Here is a 19,609-nt window from a genome sequence, read left to right as displayed (position 1 = left end):
ACTTGAACAGAGCGGAGCTGGGATTACAGATTATGGGGTCGGAGAAGGAGGAGGGGTTGTTGGGAGACACAGGTTGGGGGAAGGGTGATGATCCTGAGGAAACCCAGACGAGAAAACGTCTCAACGATTGTGCTGCAAGAAAGCTGAAAATATGTGAAGACGACACAGAAAAGACGAGTGATGAAGGTTTTCAGATGGAGGAACGAAACCGACATGATCAGTTGAGATTAGACCTCTCGATGATTATTATATTGAGTAATCGTTCATATATTATCACATTATATCGAACTGTTGATATATTGTCTTGCAGTATTTGCAGTTTTTGTTAACAGGACCTGAGAGTCCGTTCTACTTATTGATTTGGTCGTGTAGTTTTCTGTTATGTTTTATGAAAGTGCGTGTTATCATAAAATTACAGTTCTGTTTTTTGGATTTATTTCTGGGACAATGTTGGTGTCCAATAAAAGCAGCCAAGTCAAGATTCATCCTTTAATTCTTTTCACGAACAAGTTGCTTAACAGACTAATCAATGTATCTAAGCTGCTAACATGGTAACATCAGGTACATTAACTCTATCTAGCCTTCTTTCAGTCTTGAATCCCTGAATGTCTGCTTGTGTTTTTTTGGCAACAAACAGGTCTGGTGATGTGTTCAATAGCTGCACCACAGTCGACCTTGCCGGCGGGCAACTTCCATGAGGTTGGTGATAGTCAGCCAGCGGGTGGAGGTGTTGCTGTGGTGAACTATTATTCACCTTTTCACAGCTTGGCAGATGTGTTGGCAGAAACACTACAGTTACCGTTTCCATATCCATCCAACAACAAAAAGTCAGGTGTCATGTGTTTGTTGGTCTGTATTGTTTTCGGTGGGTGTTGGGCACATTGAAATTTGTTTGCTCGGGTGGAAACCCTGCGAAACTCCTATAAAACTGTCAAGGGTTTTTGGTTTTTGAGTACACTGATCAACACCTGTTTCTGCACACTGAATTATGGCTCATGAACATTTATTACCTGAGGAAAGTCTTCACACATGGAGGTCATAAATGCACTTTTTTCCAGAAGAAAGGAATCCAACCACAGCTTTGTAGGTGGGATTCAAACCGCGGACGCCATCTTCCGACCAAGTGCCACAAAAATGCCGACAAGCTTGGATGAGATCAATATTCAATCACTGACTAACAGCTGGAAAATATCTGATGTTATATTGAAGCCTATTGGAAATAACTGCTCCTCTCAAACAGAAATCAGAGAAGGTGATAATCATGCTAGCCCTCTGTTGTCACTAATTTGCAACACTACATTTCCCAGGATGCATTTAGACAGCCCACAGAGAGCGCATCTTAACCTTCGTTAGTCAGCTGAGGGTTTTAATTGATCTGTTCTCCAAGGACATTTTTCCACATCGTGCAACACGAGGTTTCAAATGAACTAACTGGGACTGAAGTCGTCATCTCTGATATGAGCTCACAATATTGTTAATATCAAGTAATTTGGTGTTTTAAAAAAAAAAAGTGCTTGGCTAACTTGTGACCGTGTTAATCTTTGGAGAAAACTTCAACTTCATAATAAAAGGATAAATTAACACCATCTTTATTCAGACAAAATGCAATCATGTCTTCAGGGTCTGAGGCTCAGTTCCCGACACGATCAGCCTCAGTGAATAAATGTGCGTACTTGTGCTCGTTTAAGGAGCTTTGGTATAAAACAGCCTCCACCAAATGGCGTATGTGAGGATATCTGTCAGGATCTCTGCTGGATGAAGATAAGCTCTGACCCCGTGCGACTTTAATCTGTCCGCCTCTAAATGTCTCCTCAACTGTCTGCGACGCTCCATTTACACAGCCGCTACAGTTCGTTATTTATTACGACCTCCGCCAAAAGTTTCATGACTCGCATGACGTGATGTCTGAATAGAGAACAAACGGACATGAAAAAAGAAGGTACACACCCTCAGATCGTAATGACACGCAATCTTAGTAATTTCATCATCGTTTAAAACTGCAGAAGAGCAAACAGGAAACCAGAAACGACTCAGTGAGAAACTTCAACACAATCTCCTCTGGTGATTTCCAACTTTTCACACAAAGCCAACAAATCAGCTGAAGCTTAATCAATCAAGACATCGTCAGTGTATACAGAGTCTTCATGGGGTTAAAAGAAGGCGAACTCTGCTCCAAAAGACAAGAAAACTGCTGAAGAGGATTTAATAGAAAAATCATTCAGTTGTCTGATACTTGGTCAGTCCATTTTTAGTTAGGAGGAGAAAGAAGGAAGGAGTAGAAGAAGAAGAGGAAGGAGGAAGAAGAAGGAAGAGGAAGAAGTGGTAAGAGGATGAAGAAGAAGAAGAAGAAAGAAGAGGAAAAGAAAAAGAAGCAAGAGGACAAAGAAGAAGAAGAAGAAGAAGAAGAAGAAGAAGAAGAAGAAGAAGAAGAAGAAGAAGAAGAAATACGTGTCTATTATCAGAAGACAGTAAAATGACATTAATTCGTTAAAGAAATTGAATGAATCCAGCAGGAGATCCTCGAGTTGTACTGCAGGTTGTAAATTTAGCAGGAGAGAAAACAGAAACTCTGAGTGAAGAGCAGCAGAGTTTCTCCAGCTGAGTAACCTCAAACGCAATAATGATAATTTACTGTATTCTGATCTAGGGAGAGTCACACTGAGAGGAGAAATGGGTCTCTGCTTCGTCTCTGGGAGGTGATTACTTGGCGTTCTGTTCCTCGGTTCGATTAAAAACTGAAGCGATGACAGGAAACAAAGGGAGCGAGAGACAAAGGATCCATCTTATTACGTATTACAGTCAACACAGAGTCCACAGGCGTCCACAGGGACATCGACATTTAATTCTGAGGAACTTGCATGAAAACCTGAAACAGAAACTTGTGATTCAGCACCAGTAGAAGCACTTCGACCTGCACAACTCTGGAGTAAACAAACACACTCATCACGTCTTCTTCTGCTTCTTAAAGAAATTAGTTCTGCTTCTCAGCGCGATAACACATCGTATATATTAAAATATATCTCCATGTGTTGCTGCTGCAGGGCGACTGAAACTAGAGTAGGAAACTCTGCATTTTATTCCCTCAACGTCTACTATCAAAGTGCCCTTGAGCAAGGCTTTTTTTTCCCCTGCCAGTGCCAGTAAAGAGGATGATATCGAGTGTAAAGCGGGACAGCGCCGCTAAAAAAAAAAAACACGCCTGCAAAGAGAAAATCTGTCCTAAATGATACAGATGTGTGACAGAGGTGTCGTCATTATCGCTGTGAGGCGTTCGCTTGTAGTAACGAGGCGTCTGACAGATGGAGAGCTTCAGTTTGTTGGGTTTTTTTTTTGCTCTCTGGCGCAGCAGTGGTGGCGAGCTGCGAGCTGTGAGCTGCGTCTTTGAAGCCGGGGTCGTTCGGGGGCTAATCCTTCCAGCAGTCCCACAATCCACCGCTGTTTATCAAATCAACCGAGCAGCGTAGGATAAAAAAAAAAAAACACTCGCACAAAAGCACTGAAAACGCCTGACGCTCACCAGGAAATTAGGATTCAAGCCCGTTAATGTCCACCTTGCCTCGCTCTTAAGCAAAAAACAATCATCCTCGCCTTTGTTTGCTTTGTCTATCACTTGTGTTTTCCTGACAGCCACACACACAAACACACATCTGACAGCGACACGCTCATTAAGTGACAGTTTGTCCAGATGAGTGTGGTGTTTGGGTGAATCTCCCGGGGAAACCAGTCAGCCTTAAACCCAACTATCTCCTCCTGGCAGCGACGAGCCGGGTGCGTACGGGATATAACAGACAGTAATCGCTGCAGCACAACCAGACGTGATGACAGGGAGGTGATGAGGACAGAAGGTGACGAGGGACGCATCCCGACAGAGAGACAAACTGAGGGAGGATGTGACAAAGTGGAGGATGGAGACAGAGAGAGAGAGAGAAGGTGAAAACGAGGGTGACAGAGACAAAGAAACACTCTTGAACTTTTACACTCTGTCAGTCTGTTTGAGGTGGAAATAAACTCCGGACTGTTTTAAATCACACTGCTGCAGCCAGGTGACACGGCAGGCATAATGCTCCTGGTGCAGCACTGTCACCAGAGTCACTAGATGTTCTAACACCTGGAGACATTTCGTTTTCATGGCGACTGAATCCAGATCATCTCCATCTGCGTTTGTGGCGACAGAACCAGCTATTTTTAACCCAAACATGATCTTTTCAGAACACAAACACACTGGTTTTGGTGCTGAAAACTTACAGCACAGCATAAGAAAAAAGAAAAAGTAAGCCATCGTTTGGATTGGGATTGACTAACCACATACTGGACATGAATTCATGCGGTCGCCCACACGATGCACGATCCATTCGTCCACCACAGTCTTCAGTGATGCCACATTTCCTCAATCGCTCATCAGGAGCAGGTAAAGTAATTCACACATCAGGATGCACACAGCGAGGTCGCATCCACACCAACTATCAGGACTCGGGCAGTCTTGCTGCAGGACACCTCAGCCGTGTCAGTCTGCCAGAATCCTCGCTGTGCATCTCCAGACTGAGCTCCAGTTAAGTGGAGTTGTCTCCCTTTCACCACCTCGTTAGCCTAATTGGATTAACGAGGAGGAACCTTTTGATAGACGGCTGGTTTGGGAGCATCACAGCGCAGGTGCTCGGTATCTCAGACATGCTGCAGTTATCGTAGAGAAACATACAGCGGATATTTTAAGGAAGTCTGTCGGAGGAAGAAACACAACAACACACTGAGCCACGATTCTTCTGATGACGGTGCAGTTTTACCGAGTTTTATCGACAGTGTTGGTTCAGGATCGACATCATTTCGAGTTCTGATTTCCTCCCTCACTCTCCGACTCTCCCACTGAAACGCAGCATCACTGTGAATAAAATCAGGGATTTCTCCGGTTTAAACTTAAAGGTCGAGTAGTTTAGAAATGCTTTAATGCAGAAATATTAAAAAGTACATCTTTAAATGCTTAAATCATTGTGTTGTGATTCTGTTCAGGTGGAAAAAAAAAAAACTCTTCTATGACCATTTAAGCGGAACAAAAATTCTGGGACTCAATAAAGAAGATTAAAATGAGAGAAAGTGATTGTTTTAAAGGCCGAGTCAGCGATAAGTTCCTCCAAAAGTGCAAGTCTGGTTAAAACCAACAATGAGCCGGCGTCTTTTTTTTCTGCCCAATTAGAGCCGCAGAGCTGGCAGACTATGAAACGTCAGCTGGCAGGGTCGGCGCCGGGTCGAGTCAGGACGGGTCGGTTCAGTCTGGGTCCAAACACAGCTGAGGTCCAAACGAGACGGGACCAGAATAGAGGGGTCTTTGTTTGTTTGTTCGCTCCCACTTTACATGAGATAATCAAAGTGCATTACGTAAGGAGATCCTGTGTGTGTGTGTGTGTGTGTGTGTGTGTGTGTGTGTGTGTGTGTGTGTGTGTGTGTGTGTGTGTGTGTGTGTGTGTGTGTGTGTTGTCATGTCTTTGCCAGTATAACCCACTGGTAATTGGGGTGTCTTCCAGCTCCTCTGGTGGAGGGTGTGGACGCTCACAATGAGAAGATTTTGGCTCGTTTTGCCCGTGTGTGTGTGTGTGTGTGTGTGTGTGTGTGTGTGTGTGTGTGTGTGTGTGTGTGTGTCTGTGTGTCAGACTGATTGTTTCGGGGGTGATGGCGCCTCAAGGCCAAGTGCAGTTAGCCTGCGCTGGCGAGCCGCCGACCCTCCGGCCTCGCCTTTTGTTTAACCCAGATCAGTTCGGAGAGGGGAAGCCACCAAACCACACACACACACACACACACACGCTCGGGGCATTCTGATTGGCTTTGACAGACTGTAAAGAGGAACCTGATTGGATGTGACAGTTACGGCCCGCCAGCCAGTTTGCTGACCCAGACTGGAGAGAGAAAGGGGAAAGGTTGAGCACTGGACAGCAAATAAACTAAAGCTTTACCGGCTCCTGTGGGAACGATACGGAGGTGAAGTCCTTAAATATGTTTTAATGTCACTGACTACATAATATGAGACCCCCCAATAAAATACACAGCTTATATATTGTAAATAAATCACAACTTTTAGGCAAACTGATTAGACTTCTTCACTTGAGCTTCTGAGGGTGAAACAACTGACAATTAACAAGTGATTAAAGTGCAAAGTGCCACATTTTCCTGAGTGTGGATGGAAAAGGTCAGAGATAAAAACAGGTGTAACCACACTGGTGTCCCGCTGTGTGCTGGTCCGACAGGTGAAGGTGACAATAAGAAGGTAGAGACAGTATGAAAGCCCAAATCAGAGTGACGGTTGATGGTTTTGATGCCGTGATTTGACGACATAAATATTCAAAAAGAAGATATTTTCAGTGTGTCGACTTACTAAAGCAGCTCTTTCAACCACAGCAAGTTTAACTTTTTATTTTCTGGCAAAAACTAGACGAACTGTCACTCTGATTGATTCAATGCAGCTTCAAATGATGTTTTTCCACAGTTGAGTGAAGTACAATTTAGGCCTCAGCGGGCTAACGAGCTACAGATTCCCACTGATAACAAGGCAAAGTTTCAAAAAGTAACAGGTTTGCAAACAAAGTTGTTGGAAAGATCGCAGTAAAATCACACGTGGGTTTGATGTAGGCAGCCAGAAATGTTCAAAATCTTCCAAACTGAGGAGAAAATCCACATTTATCAGGGATCTCCAGTGACGTCATTAAATGTACCTTTTACGATATGCTCTCGGCTTTTCCTTACGTACCGCTAACACGTCAGTCTGCGTTTCTGCCAAAAGTGCTCGCAGGACCAACGATATTTCTGATGTTTCTAAACTAAAAAAAACAAGCGAACAGAAGCAGCAGTCGGAGCTACAGTCGAGCCTTCAACAGGACTATAAGGACTAAGACTGACCGCTCAAGTTCAATGATGCGAAGGCCGTGATGTGAGGGACTTTAACTCTGGCTCACTTGAGGTGGACTGACCTTTAAGGTGGACCACTTATCTGTCATCAGAGTGACTTGCTGCTCCGCTGACACCATCTGTTAATGGATCAACACGGTTCCTCGTCTTTAACGCAGCCACGACAAAACCACTGGCCTGCATTTAAAGGAGACAGCTGTACTTAATGTTCCTTCACCAACCAAAGAACTGGCCTCGCTCTCACTGTTTTCCTGTATTCATGTCTGCCGCGTGACGTTAAAAACACACACACACACACACACACACACACACACACACACACACAGGAGAGATGATGTAATTAATGTTTGCAGAAACGACCGCAGCGAGCGTAACACAGCAGCCAGAGACGCTGCAGAGAGAGAGAGACGCTTCAACTCGTTCTCATTGATTTCAGCTTCAAATGTCTGAACCTCAGGAGAACCACACACACACACACACACACACACACACACACACACACACACACACACACACACCTCCTGTCTTTTCTCGTTCCCACACTCGCTCACTGATGAATAACACATGAAGTTTTTTTTTTTTTTTTTTTTTAATCTTAACTCAACGCCGCTCATTAATATAAAGAAGAAATGTCTGCGCTCGGCCCTGATTAAAACCTCCTGGATGGACTTTTTTTTATTCTTCTTTTTTTTTTTTTTTTAACACCAGCTGCTCGTCCTCTTCCTCAGTCTTTCCCTTTCCTCTCACTCGTCCTCTCTCTCGCTCTCTCCGTCCTTCCATCTTGTCATCTTGAATAAATTCCGCTCATGTCATCCCTCCTCGTCTCCTCGATTAAATTCCCGTCCTCTCCGTCTCATCCTCTTCTTTTTTCTTTTCCGAGCGTTTCTCCTCTCTGTTTCTCTCTCTCTCTTTCTTTCTTTTTCTTTTTTTTTGCTCCTTCCATCACATAAATCCTTTCATTTCTGACTCCACAGGTGGTGGGATGGAGGAAGGATCTGTTGCCATGGAGACGGTCTCGGCCTCGCTTCGAGCCGATGCGGCGCCGCAAAAATCCTGACAAGATCTGCACACGGCGAACACACACTCGCGCACACAGACACACACACACACACACACAGCTAATAATAATGTGTTTATCTGTGAAGAACTGTTTTATGAGATTGAAAAATGTGTGAGTCCTGCTTGTGTGTGTGTGTGTGTGTGTGTGTGTGTGTGTGTGCATCCATTAACACAGCCTGTTCCTTTTTCTTCCCTCTTCACTTGATTTTGACAGTCAGTTGATTTAAATTCAGGTGTGTATGCACGTTTATGTTTTCCACTCTTACACACAATATCTTCCACTCGACCCGCTCACACTCTTGATTTTTAAAGTATTTAGTCTGAAGAAAAATGTTCATGAATGTTACATGAAAGTTGTCGAACGCTGAAACACTGGGCAGTGTTCACAGTGTTGCACTTGTTCTTTACTCAGAGGAATTCAAAGATTGCTTAGTTTCTTATTGTCGCACACTCGGCCAGCAGCTGTGGGCGTGATGGTGAGTTGCTGGTTTTAGAGAAGTTACAGACAGGTGTGGGTGGTGGGAGACGTCTCTAAACCGTCCGACCGGTACTTTGCTCGGAGCGTGCAGATTTGATTACAGTCAGGGAACAAACTGGGTCACAGTTAAAGAACCTGACATCAACCTTCAGTAGAAACAGGGAGGGAACAGCACACGGTGACGTTAGGACTCAATGTTACACTGACTAAAGTTATGTGCAAAGACTACTGGCATTTCTTGGTGGTGGAACATTATTTTAATAAGTCAAAGCACGAGCTGACGACCTTAAATGTCGATGTGACTTCTTGTCTGTCCTCTTTCGTCAGCGTGACAGATGCTTTAGCGATGATTGGATCTTCAAGCGCTTAAAATATTTGTCATTTCTTTTCTGTCCAAGTGAGGAAATAAAACGTTGGTTCGACAGCCAGGCTGCTGACGGTCGTGATGACCAGCAGGCGGAGGACCAGCACCTGAAGGTAAACGTATGTTCTCGTCTGTGGCATTTGCTGAAACACCTGATGTTGTTATTCTTGAGAGGATAATCTCTTTATTTAGGTATTATGTTCGGCTGCTGCTGCTGCTGCGCTCAACACTAACAGCCTGTTTTGTGTTTCAGCATTTAGTTTTAATGCGTTTACGTTTACTTTCTTTACTGTTGCTGTCTTGTGATGTATGTGAAGTGTATTCTATTGTGTCTTTTGAGCTGCCAGTAAAGATTATTTTAATTCAAGAGTAATCTGATGAATATTTTCTCAATGAATCATGGATCTATTGAAAAAAGCCCATCACAGTTTCCACAAAGCTTGAGCTGAGGTTCTCGAATCGTCTGATTTTCCATTAAAATCTTAAAACACTGAGCTCACTCTCATAGGAGCCTATAAAATATTCACACGTAAGAAGCATGAACCTGTGAATATTTTGACATTTTGCTATTAAATGTGCATAAACTCATCAGTCGAGAGCAACAACAGCGTCACGCAAACCAAATAAATCCTCTCCTCTAATGATCCGTCCTCCCGCTGAACCTGGCTTGTTACCATGACAGGTGTGTGTGTGTGTGTGTGTGTGTGTGTGTGTGTGTGTGTGTGTGTGTGTGTGTGTGTGTGTGTGTGTGTGTGTGTGTGTGTGTGTGTGTTCACAGAGGAGTGTGATGGGTGGACTGAATGCTAATATGACAGTGTGCAGCAGAGGGAGGACGGTGTGCGAGCTGACGGCGAGGAGAGGGAAGCTCGTTCACGTGCATGAACTCAGTGACTCGCTTCGCAGAGGACACACTCACACACAGACAGTCTAGCACCTACACACACATAACACACACACATTTTATGATCATAGACTGTAGAAAGCAGCCGTACACACACACACACACACACAGACAGGTGCAAGCCTACGCATGAACTAAAAGATGCACTCTTGTTCCGTCTTCCATCTTTTTATTTCACCCTCCGCCTCACAAACACACACACACGCCTACATGAGCACACAAACATGTAAATTAATGTTCAAGGGCAGCCAGAGTTTGAGAACAACGCCAACTCAGCACTGCTACAAAAAAAAAAAAAAAAAAAAAAAAAGCAGCACACATACTGTACGCTAATTGTTTCGTCTTTGAGCGGGAAGGACAGAAGCAGCCCGTCGCTGTCAGGCTGCTCGTGAAAACTTTGTCGGCTTGTTTGATGACCACCTGCAGTCCGACGCCAAGGACGGAGACAATGACGCCACAAACAGCTGTCACACCTGTGAGTCAGAGCTGCTGCAGCAGGTAAAGAAAAAACACCTGGACGCTGACAAGGACGACGACACAGAGGAGGAGGAGCACCGGCACCTGGATGATGCAGAGCTGCTAACAACCTCTCTCTGTGAAACTTGCGATTACATCACATCATTATAATCTGTAAGAAGTTTCAATAAAAGGTTTGTTTGATGTCCAAACCTCAAAAACAGGTCAGAAAAACTTCAAGCAGTAGTAACAGTTACTGTCAGCCGAGTCACCAGGTGGAGATATAAACCACAGACACGGCAAACAGCCAACAAGGATGAAATTTATCCTGTCGACTGGGGTTGTTTCTGTTCATTCAGCAGTATCTGCAGGATGAACTGAGTCCGTCTTTGGCCGCAATCAGACATGTTGTAAAGACAACCCACGCCGCCTTTACAGCCTTGACCGACTCTGAATACCCTCCATTAATCCACTCAACTGTCCTCCGCCTAACAATCCCTTCAGCTCCTGCTTCCTGATCATTTTTATTACTAAGTTTTTGTTTTTTTTTTCTCTGTGTGCCTTCGTTAATAAAATATGTCCTTGGATCTCGTGAAAGGCGCCAAGATATCATTATTATTTCATTGTTGAATCCCACTGAAAGAGAAAAAAAGAGCAGTGCAGTGGGTTTTTTTGAACCGATGCTAGGCAACCAACCAAACCACCTGTCCTTAGCCTGACCGTGATTTTGGAGTGAAGCTAACTTGAATATCTGTACTTTAGATTTTGATGAGCTAAAAGTAGTTAATTCCCTAGTTAACAAACAGTGATGGGCTGTTCCTAAACAGTACGTCGGACGCCTGTGTGGATAAATGAGGAACCACCAGCTGGTAAAAACAGGGACCTGAACCAACCTGATCGACCGACAAGAGCAATCAGACGATCCCAGATTATGTTTATTATTCTACAATAGGTGCACGGAAATTTAGACTTCAAAATGTGTAGTCATGTCAAATAAACTACTGCTTAGTTGAGAACACAATCAAAAATGTAGAATAAATAAAAATGACACAGTTTCATTCTGTAGCTGTCCATCAGGCAAGTTAGAGACCCTCGTAGATATCTTACATGTGGTTGCTCAACTAAAAGCTTATTTTACACGGGAAGATATTTTCCTGCGTGTCCTGGATGAGAGAATCAATTTAGACCCACTGCAGAGAAGCGTTTGCGTGTTTGTGTTGGACCACGATGGAAACAGATCACACGGCTTCATCGTGGCTTTTTTCCCCCCCTCGATGACAGTTATTACTGCCGTGCAGAGTGCTTCAATTATCAGCTCGTGATCGTTATTATTGATCACACATTGCTAAACATGCACACACTGGATTTGAAGCATAACGGAGCACTAAAACCTCCCACTGAAACGCAAGATAATTAGATTATTACAGGGTTAACAGCTGCTTGGAGGAGGAAGAGACGGAGGAGCTGGTAGAAAAGTTTAAAGATACGTGGAAATGTGTGAATGACGACGAGGAAATTAACGACTGAACAGGCGGAAAATCGGGTTTCACTGCAGGTTTTTTGTGGCTGATGTTTGAGAGGATCCTCAGGTTGGAGACAAGAAGTGTCTGTTCTCAGATTTTGTGGACATTTGCACCTCAGAGGACGCTGAGCTGCACACAGACACCTGTAGCACAGAAACAGCCTGCACACACACAAACACACACACACAGAGAGAGAACCAGCAGCTGGTCGGGTCAAGCCAGTGGCCACCTACGTATGTTAATGTTGGCCCGCCGGCACATCCAGGTGGGAGGATATTACAAATGAGATTAGGATCATTTAGTTTCCCAACAAACAGATTTACCCAGGACGAAGCGCATGATAGCCGCCGTCTCGCTTTATCTCTGCGAGGACACTTTCTGTCCCGGGGGAGAAAATAAGCCACGTCTTTAATGTTGAAACTCAGCGTGTAATCCAAAAACACCTTCTACCACGACGACGAGGGACGAATGAAGATGAGTCTCGTTAGATTACTTTTCAATCAGTTGTTTAATGAGAAAAAATGTATTCAGATGACTTGTTTTGCCTGATGATTGATTTATTTCCTCTTCAATGACAGTAAACTGAGTACTTTTGGGTTCAGGACTGAATAAAAACAAATCTGAGGACGTCATCTCATCATTAGTTGTCTGATTGTTTCTTTTTTGCTCCATACAAAGGCTAAAGTAATCTTTTACTTGGGGAAACTTTAATGCCAAAACATGCCAGTTATTTTCATTATCTAGGTTTATTAACAATGAACAATGTCTGTGCAGTCCATTTGTGTCTTTGACTGAATACTCGAGTGTCCTTTGGTGGAAAAAAAAAGGTGAAATTGGTCAAACCATTCACCTGAAACTTGCCATGCTAGATACAGTCTTTGGGGTTGATGTTTTATTGTTTTCATTGTCTTTACTTATGTAGTGTGAGCGCTCAGGACAGATACAGAGTGGATTTTTCCGTTCCGTTTTGTTTTGGGATACAAACTTTGATATCTCACATGAATGTCAGATGTTCTGTGTGATCGGTTGATTGACAGGACGGGTTTACAAATCGTTGGCATGTTGGAAACTAAGTCTTCATCGCCGTGCACGTCTATAAATCTGGCTAAGACAAAGATCTCTGACACTCAGACGCCCAGAACGAATCAGCGTTCTTCAACTGAAGTTTCCTCCACGGGTTCAAACCCCGCCAACAACCTGACGTCTTTACTTCCTGTAGCGGCGCTGACCGTAAATCAGGATGTAGAGAATCGTTCAACACTTTGACATGTCACAGCAGGAAAAGCACCAGTAGGTATTAAAATCAAACGGTGGCTGAATTCCGTTTAGCTTCTTCACTCAAACAGAACAGGATCATCGTTAATTTCTGAGCTACACCTGAGCGTCTCCTCAAGTGACGAGTCAACATGTCAGCAGTGAGAAATAGATATAACACATAACTACTGACATCACTGCAGTTTTTCCTCCTGCTGTCACTCTGCCAACACGTCTGCATGTTACTGATAGTAACTGCATTAGTGGGTCAACTAGCAGTCAGTGGATGAATCATCAGACAGACTCCTCTGGGTGTCGATCACTCAGTCTGTCACAAGTCACAAACACAAACTGTGATGCTTTCTGTGTGTAAAGAAGCGTCAATATGTCTACTTTCAAGATTTGAAGAAACCACGACACCGAGTCTGAACATGACTTCCCCAAAAATAAACTTAAAGATGATCTGTGAGTCGACACAGAAGGGCGACGGCAGATTCTTTTTTCTTTTTTTTCTTGACAAATGCGACAAATTAGAGTCAAAGCGTCGATGTTTGCACGGTCAACAGTGGAGTGTGTACATCTGCTCAGAGTCATTAGGCAGAAATAATGAAAACACCCGTACAGATAATGATATCATCCACAAATTAGAGCTGCAAATGATGGACTACACCCATTGGCACACACACACACACACACGTCCACCCACCCACACAAACACACACACACACACACACACACACACACACACACACACACACACACACACACACACACACACACACACACACACTCATGGTCAGTAGGCGTTTTTGAAGCAACGGGCTTTGGCGAGAAATTCCAGCGTGTGCCAAAATCCAACCAACATTTTGAGGCTTTTAAAGATATTCCAAGCTTCATGGCGGCGATATGAACACGCTGTTCCGCCAGCCGGTGTCAAAGAATGTGTGTGTGTGTGTGTGTGTGTGTGTGTGGTTTCCATGACAACAGAGAGGATGCAGAGGGAAGAGACTGCAAAGCCATTGTTCACCAATAACCAGAGCTGCAGACGGCGTAAAAATCTTATGATTGTTAATTTCTCTTTGTGCAGTTTTCTTCTTTTTTTTTTTTGGTTCCTTATGCTGCGATCAAAAAAACAGAAAACTGGCTGCACTGGGTTAGTGGAGTCATGGAGGGAGGATTTGGCGAGAAGATTAACCCAGTGCACATCAAAGATGATCCGCCAGCTAGCAGATATGTGTCAGCAGGCCAGAGAGAGAGAAAAAAGAAGCAGAGAGGATGAAGAGCAGGAGGAGGACGAGGATGAGGAGGAGGATGAAAGAACAGAAGATGTGTGTAGAAGACGGCGGTCGTCCACCAGCTTCTGTGCAGAAATGAGAAAACCATTACTCCGTCAATCACCCATCTACCAGCAGAGGAGGGGGAGGGGAGGAAGGGAGGGACGGCGGCATATCATCTCTATTAAACACACAGAAGGAGGAGGATTGAAAATGGCCACCGGAGGAAAAAAAGAAAAACGCCGACAGGAAATGACTGACGGCGTTCTGCTCGGCCGTTGTCAGTTCAGGGCAGTTGGCCACGGTCGTCTGAGCATCACACACAGATGTGGGGCAAGCTGCCGCCTCCACCCTCCACCGGTGAAGCGAGAAAATTTGCGAGTGTGTGTGTGTGTGTGTGAAGGGGATGGAGGAGGACGGTTAGCCCAAGGTTGTGTTGAGGCGTCTGCACCAGATCTGCCAGCCTCTTTTTTTGTTAAATATCCACCTGAGTCTGAGCCGACACAAAGTCACTGCTGCAGCACTGATGAGCCGCGACAGTCACACAGAGCTCAGTAACGACTCTAACATAAACTAAAGATGATTGTGTTGTGTTTTTATTACATTAACGTCCTGTATTCATCCCCAAACACTGCACAAATCTTCATCTCATCGCCACAGTTTTAGCTACGATAGCTGCACGGCTCTGAAGGAGGTCGGTGCAGCACTTCGGTCGCTCCACAGCCAGAATGAAATGAAATCCCTGCTTTCTATGTTTCTGCGAATCACGAGTAAAATCAGATCTGTAGCAAAGGAATCCTAATAAATCTGGAGATACTCTGACCTAAACTTTATCCCCTGAATGGCCAAAACTGAAGAACCAACATAAAATTGTACCAAAGGATCCCAAGTTCCCTGAATTAACTGACTTCCTGCACAAAGTGTCACTAAAACAAAGTCTTAAGGTGGAAAAAGTCCGTTCCGCGGGTCCATCATCAGCTCACCATCTGAATTTGGCTCACACTTTGTTTTAAAACCAAACACCTGCAAAACTGATGAAAATCCCATCAGCTGTACTTTGTTTTCAGCGTGCTAACACGTTGAGCTAACATCGTGAACATGCACACAGTCCAGAACTGCAGGACAAAGTTCAGAATTTGATCAGGTTCCTGAGCAGCAACCTGAAGTACTCTGTCTCGTCTTGCACATTTTAAACAACCTGATTTTTGCTGAAACTGGCTGAAATCATCTCACTGCAGCGGGAGACGTTTTCACGAGTCCAGCAGTTAAAAATGATGAAAGAGGAAACTGAGAAGAAGATGTCTTCTTCATCAGCATCGCTCTGACTGAGGTACCAGCTGGTGCTTCGCCTCCAGAGCAGCAGGGAGTGAGATGCTTTGCTCGAGGGCACTTAATTAGACAAGACTGCACAGAGAGTTGAACCCCAGTGCTTCAACTCGGGGTCGACCACGAGGCAGCTATGCCCCAAAACCATGGATTCATCATTTGTTTTTATCATCTTAAAACCCTGTGTCCGCGTGACGTCTCGTGTCTGAACACCAGCGATCGTCCTACCAAACATAAACCTGCTGTTAGCTTTGCAGTCAACCCTCTGTTAGCCTAGCATTAGCTACTGTCAATCAAAACCAACATGCTAGAGAATAAATTTTATGCGAACACCAACTCTTCATTCATGTTTAAACACTTGGACTTTTCAAAGGCTACACAGAGACAATAAAACATGATAATAGGTCAAATTTAAAGGTGGTGGCAGGTGGATTGTGTCCCCCTGCTTCTAGTCTTTATGCTAAGCTAAGCTAACTGTTTACCGGCTGCAGGTTCATATTTAAAAAAGGTCCATTATGTAAGAATTGGCCACGTGAAATTCCTTCAAGAAACCAAAATGGTGGCAGCGTATCAGTAGAGTAAACGCTAACGGCTGCTAACTGTAGCTGCTGTTGGCTCAGCTCAGTTAGCCGTGCAGTTAGCAGCTCCGACAGGTAGCATGTAGCGTCTCTACAACACCAGACATCTGTGTCATAGTGTGAAACTGTTTTTATATCATCATGAGAGAAGAATCAATCTTCTGTGAGCATATTTCCAAAATGTATGTTCTCAATATTCATACGTGCACGATGCGTTCAAGTGTTTCCTGTATATTCTGCATGCAAAAAAGGAAAATAAACACCTCATATCCGTCACATGTGAGAGAGCACATGTGTTAAATCATTAGCCGACATTATTTGGCTCAGACCTGCAGCCTTGTCAGGGGGAACAAGTCTTTTTTTTTTTTTTTTTTTTTTTGGACTCATGTGAGTTTTTCCCACCTCCAAGTCAAACACACGCAAGAACAACATCATTTTTTCTTTTTCCTTTTTTCTCTCTCTCTCTCTCTTTGTGGATTTCTTTGGCCATGAATCTGCAGCCAGTGCGATGACAGGAATCAGCCAGATTATATTGGATTATAACGCCAGACTGATTTCATCTCGTGCACGCTCCTGCATTATTAATCTGACAGTCATGTAGCTCCGCCGTGCGCAATGACGCGCAGACAAAGAGGCGCAGAGAGAAAAAAGAAAGAAAGAGAGAAAGCCCGTGTCTCTTCTTCTTCCTCCTCTTCTTTTTTGTGTTTACTCTGGTGTGTTTTTCTCCTCTCTGTGTATCAGAATGTCCGTCCAGATCCCCCTTCATGAATTATTCAGCAGCCCCCCCCTCCTCCGGCCCTAATCCTCGCCTTTGTGCCGCTGTAGTGCCAGTGCGCCTCCAGGGATCCGGTTTACTGCATCGGGCTGGACGCTGTCACTGTCACACACACATCTCTGTGATTTCTCCTGTAATATTCCTACAGTGGGATTACAGCAACACCACCGAGTGTCGATGTATTGACCTGATTCTCTTATGGTGTGTGTGTGTGTGTGTGTGTGTGTGTGTGTGTGTGTGTGTGTGTGTGTGTGTGTGTGTGTGTGTGTGTGCGGTGATCGCTCCATGAGATGCCACTGTACCGTGTTACCGGTGTTCCATTAAATGGCTTTTTTTTTTTTTTTTTTAACTCCCTTCATGGTGTGTGGTGACTTACATTGCAGCATTGAGGTGATAGTGATCTTATTGTTCAAGATTTCCCTCTAAAATGTGTGAAATCTTCTAATATTCCAATTAATTCCCCCAATATTCGGTCTTGCAGGGTGTCCATTCGGTGCACAATGACCTATTTTCTCCTCCTCTTGTGTCTCTATAATATTCATTAGACTCAGATCGTCTACATGCATCTTTACTGTGACCTAATTTCGATTTATGACATGCTCCTGCAGGGATAAAGCGTTCAATAATGTCTCAATCGTGACATAAGTGTGTCCAAGACGATATTTGATGTATTATGCATAAAAAATGTGCATTTTGGGGGGGATATATTCTTCAAAAACAGCATTTATTTCCAGTTTGTAGTGAGAGAAACATATAAAAAACAATATAATGTTTGGTACATTTCTCCAGATTTTACAACCCAGCAGTGTGTGACTGCCAGATGAGTGTGAGGAGCTTCCTAACCTACAATCAGAGCCTCACTGACCTCCTTTCTGGCTGCCCTGTGGGAGCGCGTTTAGGTGCCTTGAACCCACAGAGACGACGAGACAACCGAAAAGCGATGCATGTGTTCAGTGTGCACGGTGGAGGAACAGTTTTCTTACCGTGGACCGGCACCGGGATCAAGTGCAGAGCCAGGACGCACGACAGCAGCGTTAGTCTCCAGCATCCCGTGCAGAAGCTCGCCTCCTTCCCCTGCATCCTCGCCGCGCAACGATACAGCCTAAGATGATGAGAAAAATACAGAGAATCCCTGCTGACTAACTGTGGTGGGAAGAGTTCAGACGGCCAAAAAGTAATCCGGACAAGTGCTGGAGGGGTTTTGTTTGTTGCGAGCAGTTTTTAGACTCCAGCCTTCCTGCGCTGCTCCTCCATAGCCGCCTGGTCTCAGCTGTGTCCTCGGATCCGCCGCTGGTTCACACGCTGACGCTCACTGAAGGAAGGCTGCTCACGGCTCCATTGCCACTGAACGGCGGTGGGAGACGGTGAAGGCGAGGGGTGGGGTAGTAGTAGTGGTGGTGGTGGTGGTGGTTGTAGTGGTGAAGGCGGGGGGTGCGTTCAGGGGGCGCAGACGCACGCCGTGGCTCGGCTCGGCTTGGTTTGGCTCGGAGCGGATCGGTGCGCTCGGCACGTTTGTGGCTGAGAGGGAACAAACAGAAACGCAGCCCGGCAGCCTTCACATCATCTGGGGAGGAGGAGGAGGGGGAGAGGGCTGGTGATGCCCCCCCTCCCTCTTCATCCCTCCTCCTCTTCATCCCTCCTCCCCTCTTTCCCAAGACGCTTCCCTCCTCCCCCTCCTCCCCCCCCTCTCTCCATCCTTCAATTTCCCCAAACTTCCTCCCATTTTTCCGCCTTTTCGTCCTCTTCCCTCCTCTTCCTCTGAACTTTACTCCTAACTCACTCCTCCTCTCAAATCCCCATAAATCTCCCCTGTTTCTCCTCCTCGGGCGATGTGTCCTCCTCTCGTCTTCCTCCACGCTTTAAAAATGTTTTTCCTCTTTTTCCACAAAACATCTGTCCACATCTCGTCCAGCTTGTTTCCATTTCCTCTTCCATCCTTCCGTTCCATCAAATGTTCCCCGTCTCGTAATCCTCCAAGACTTTTCTCCTCTGCTTCTTCTGTTCCAAACAGTTTACCTCAGCTTCCTCTTCACGTCTCCATCTTCCAAAGCAGTTTTAACAGATTTTCAACTTGTTTCCTCTCCTTTTCTCTCTCAAATCTCCTTATTTCCCTCCTTCTCTTTTTTTCCTCTTTGTTTCTCTTCCTCTTCACTTTCCAAGAACTTTTCAAATGTTTTTCCACAAAACGTTTGTCAAAAAAAGACACTTTGAACATATTTTCAAATTTTGTCCTTCCAGAAAATGCTTCGTCTTCATTCACCACCATTTCAAGGATGTTTTCCTTTTCTCTCAAATCTCCTCATCTTCCTCATCTTCCTCCTCAGCTTCCATCTTTCCTTTCCCTTGAACTGATTCTAATCTGACACTCTCCTCTCTCTCTCCTGCCTGAAACAGTCCTCCTCTTCGTCCTCTCTCCATCCTTTCTGTCTTTTCACGTTTTCTTCTCTTGCACCTGTCCAAATGTTTCCCTCCTTTCTCCTTCCAGAATTTCTCTAGTGTTTGTCCTTCCACCTCTTCTTCTTCTTCCTCCTCAGACTTCGTGTCTTCCTCCCTCTTCTCCAGAGACATTTCTCTTCAGTCCCTCCTTTATCTTCCAAAAAACTTCCTTTTCTCATTTTTTCTTCCAGCAAACTCTTCCCCTCTCTTGTGCACCTCTCCAGACACATCTTCCTCCTCCATTTCTGTCTGTTCCTCAGATATTTTGTCCTCCCTCTTTTCCATAGACATTCC

The 19,609-nt window shown here is 44.7% G+C and overlaps 1 protein-coding gene across 7 annotated transcripts in view; it reads right to left on the bottom strand.

The window, feature by feature from the left end:
* Positions 1-18,492, bottom strand: part of cspg5a (chondroitin sulfate proteoglycan 5a) — a 54,730-nt gene extending 36,238 nt beyond the window's left edge. For 2 of the 7 annotated variants that reach the window (XM_037075517.1, XM_037075521.1), the window contains exon 1: positions 17,863-18,492. In XM_037075517.1, the coding sequence (XP_036931412.1) occupies positions 17,863-17,959 (97 nt within the window). In that variant the 5' untranslated portion in view covers positions 17,960-18,492. The remainder of the gene's footprint in view (positions 1-17,862) is intronic. The other 5 variants (XM_037075514.1, XM_037075519.1, XM_037075515.1 and 2 more) reach the window with 4 other exon arrangements.
* Between the last annotated feature and the right edge of the window lie 1,117 nt (positions 18,493-19,609).

The sequence above is a fragment of the Acanthopagrus latus genome, chromosome 17 (assembly GCF_904848185.1).
Source record: "Acanthopagrus latus isolate v.2019 chromosome 17, fAcaLat1.1, whole genome shotgun sequence".
NCBI lineage: Eukaryota > Metazoa > Chordata > Actinopteri > Spariformes > Sparidae > Acanthopagrus > Acanthopagrus latus.
The sequence above is the reverse complement of the archived record's forward strand: the minus strand, read 5'-3'. Positions and strand labels throughout refer to the sequence as shown.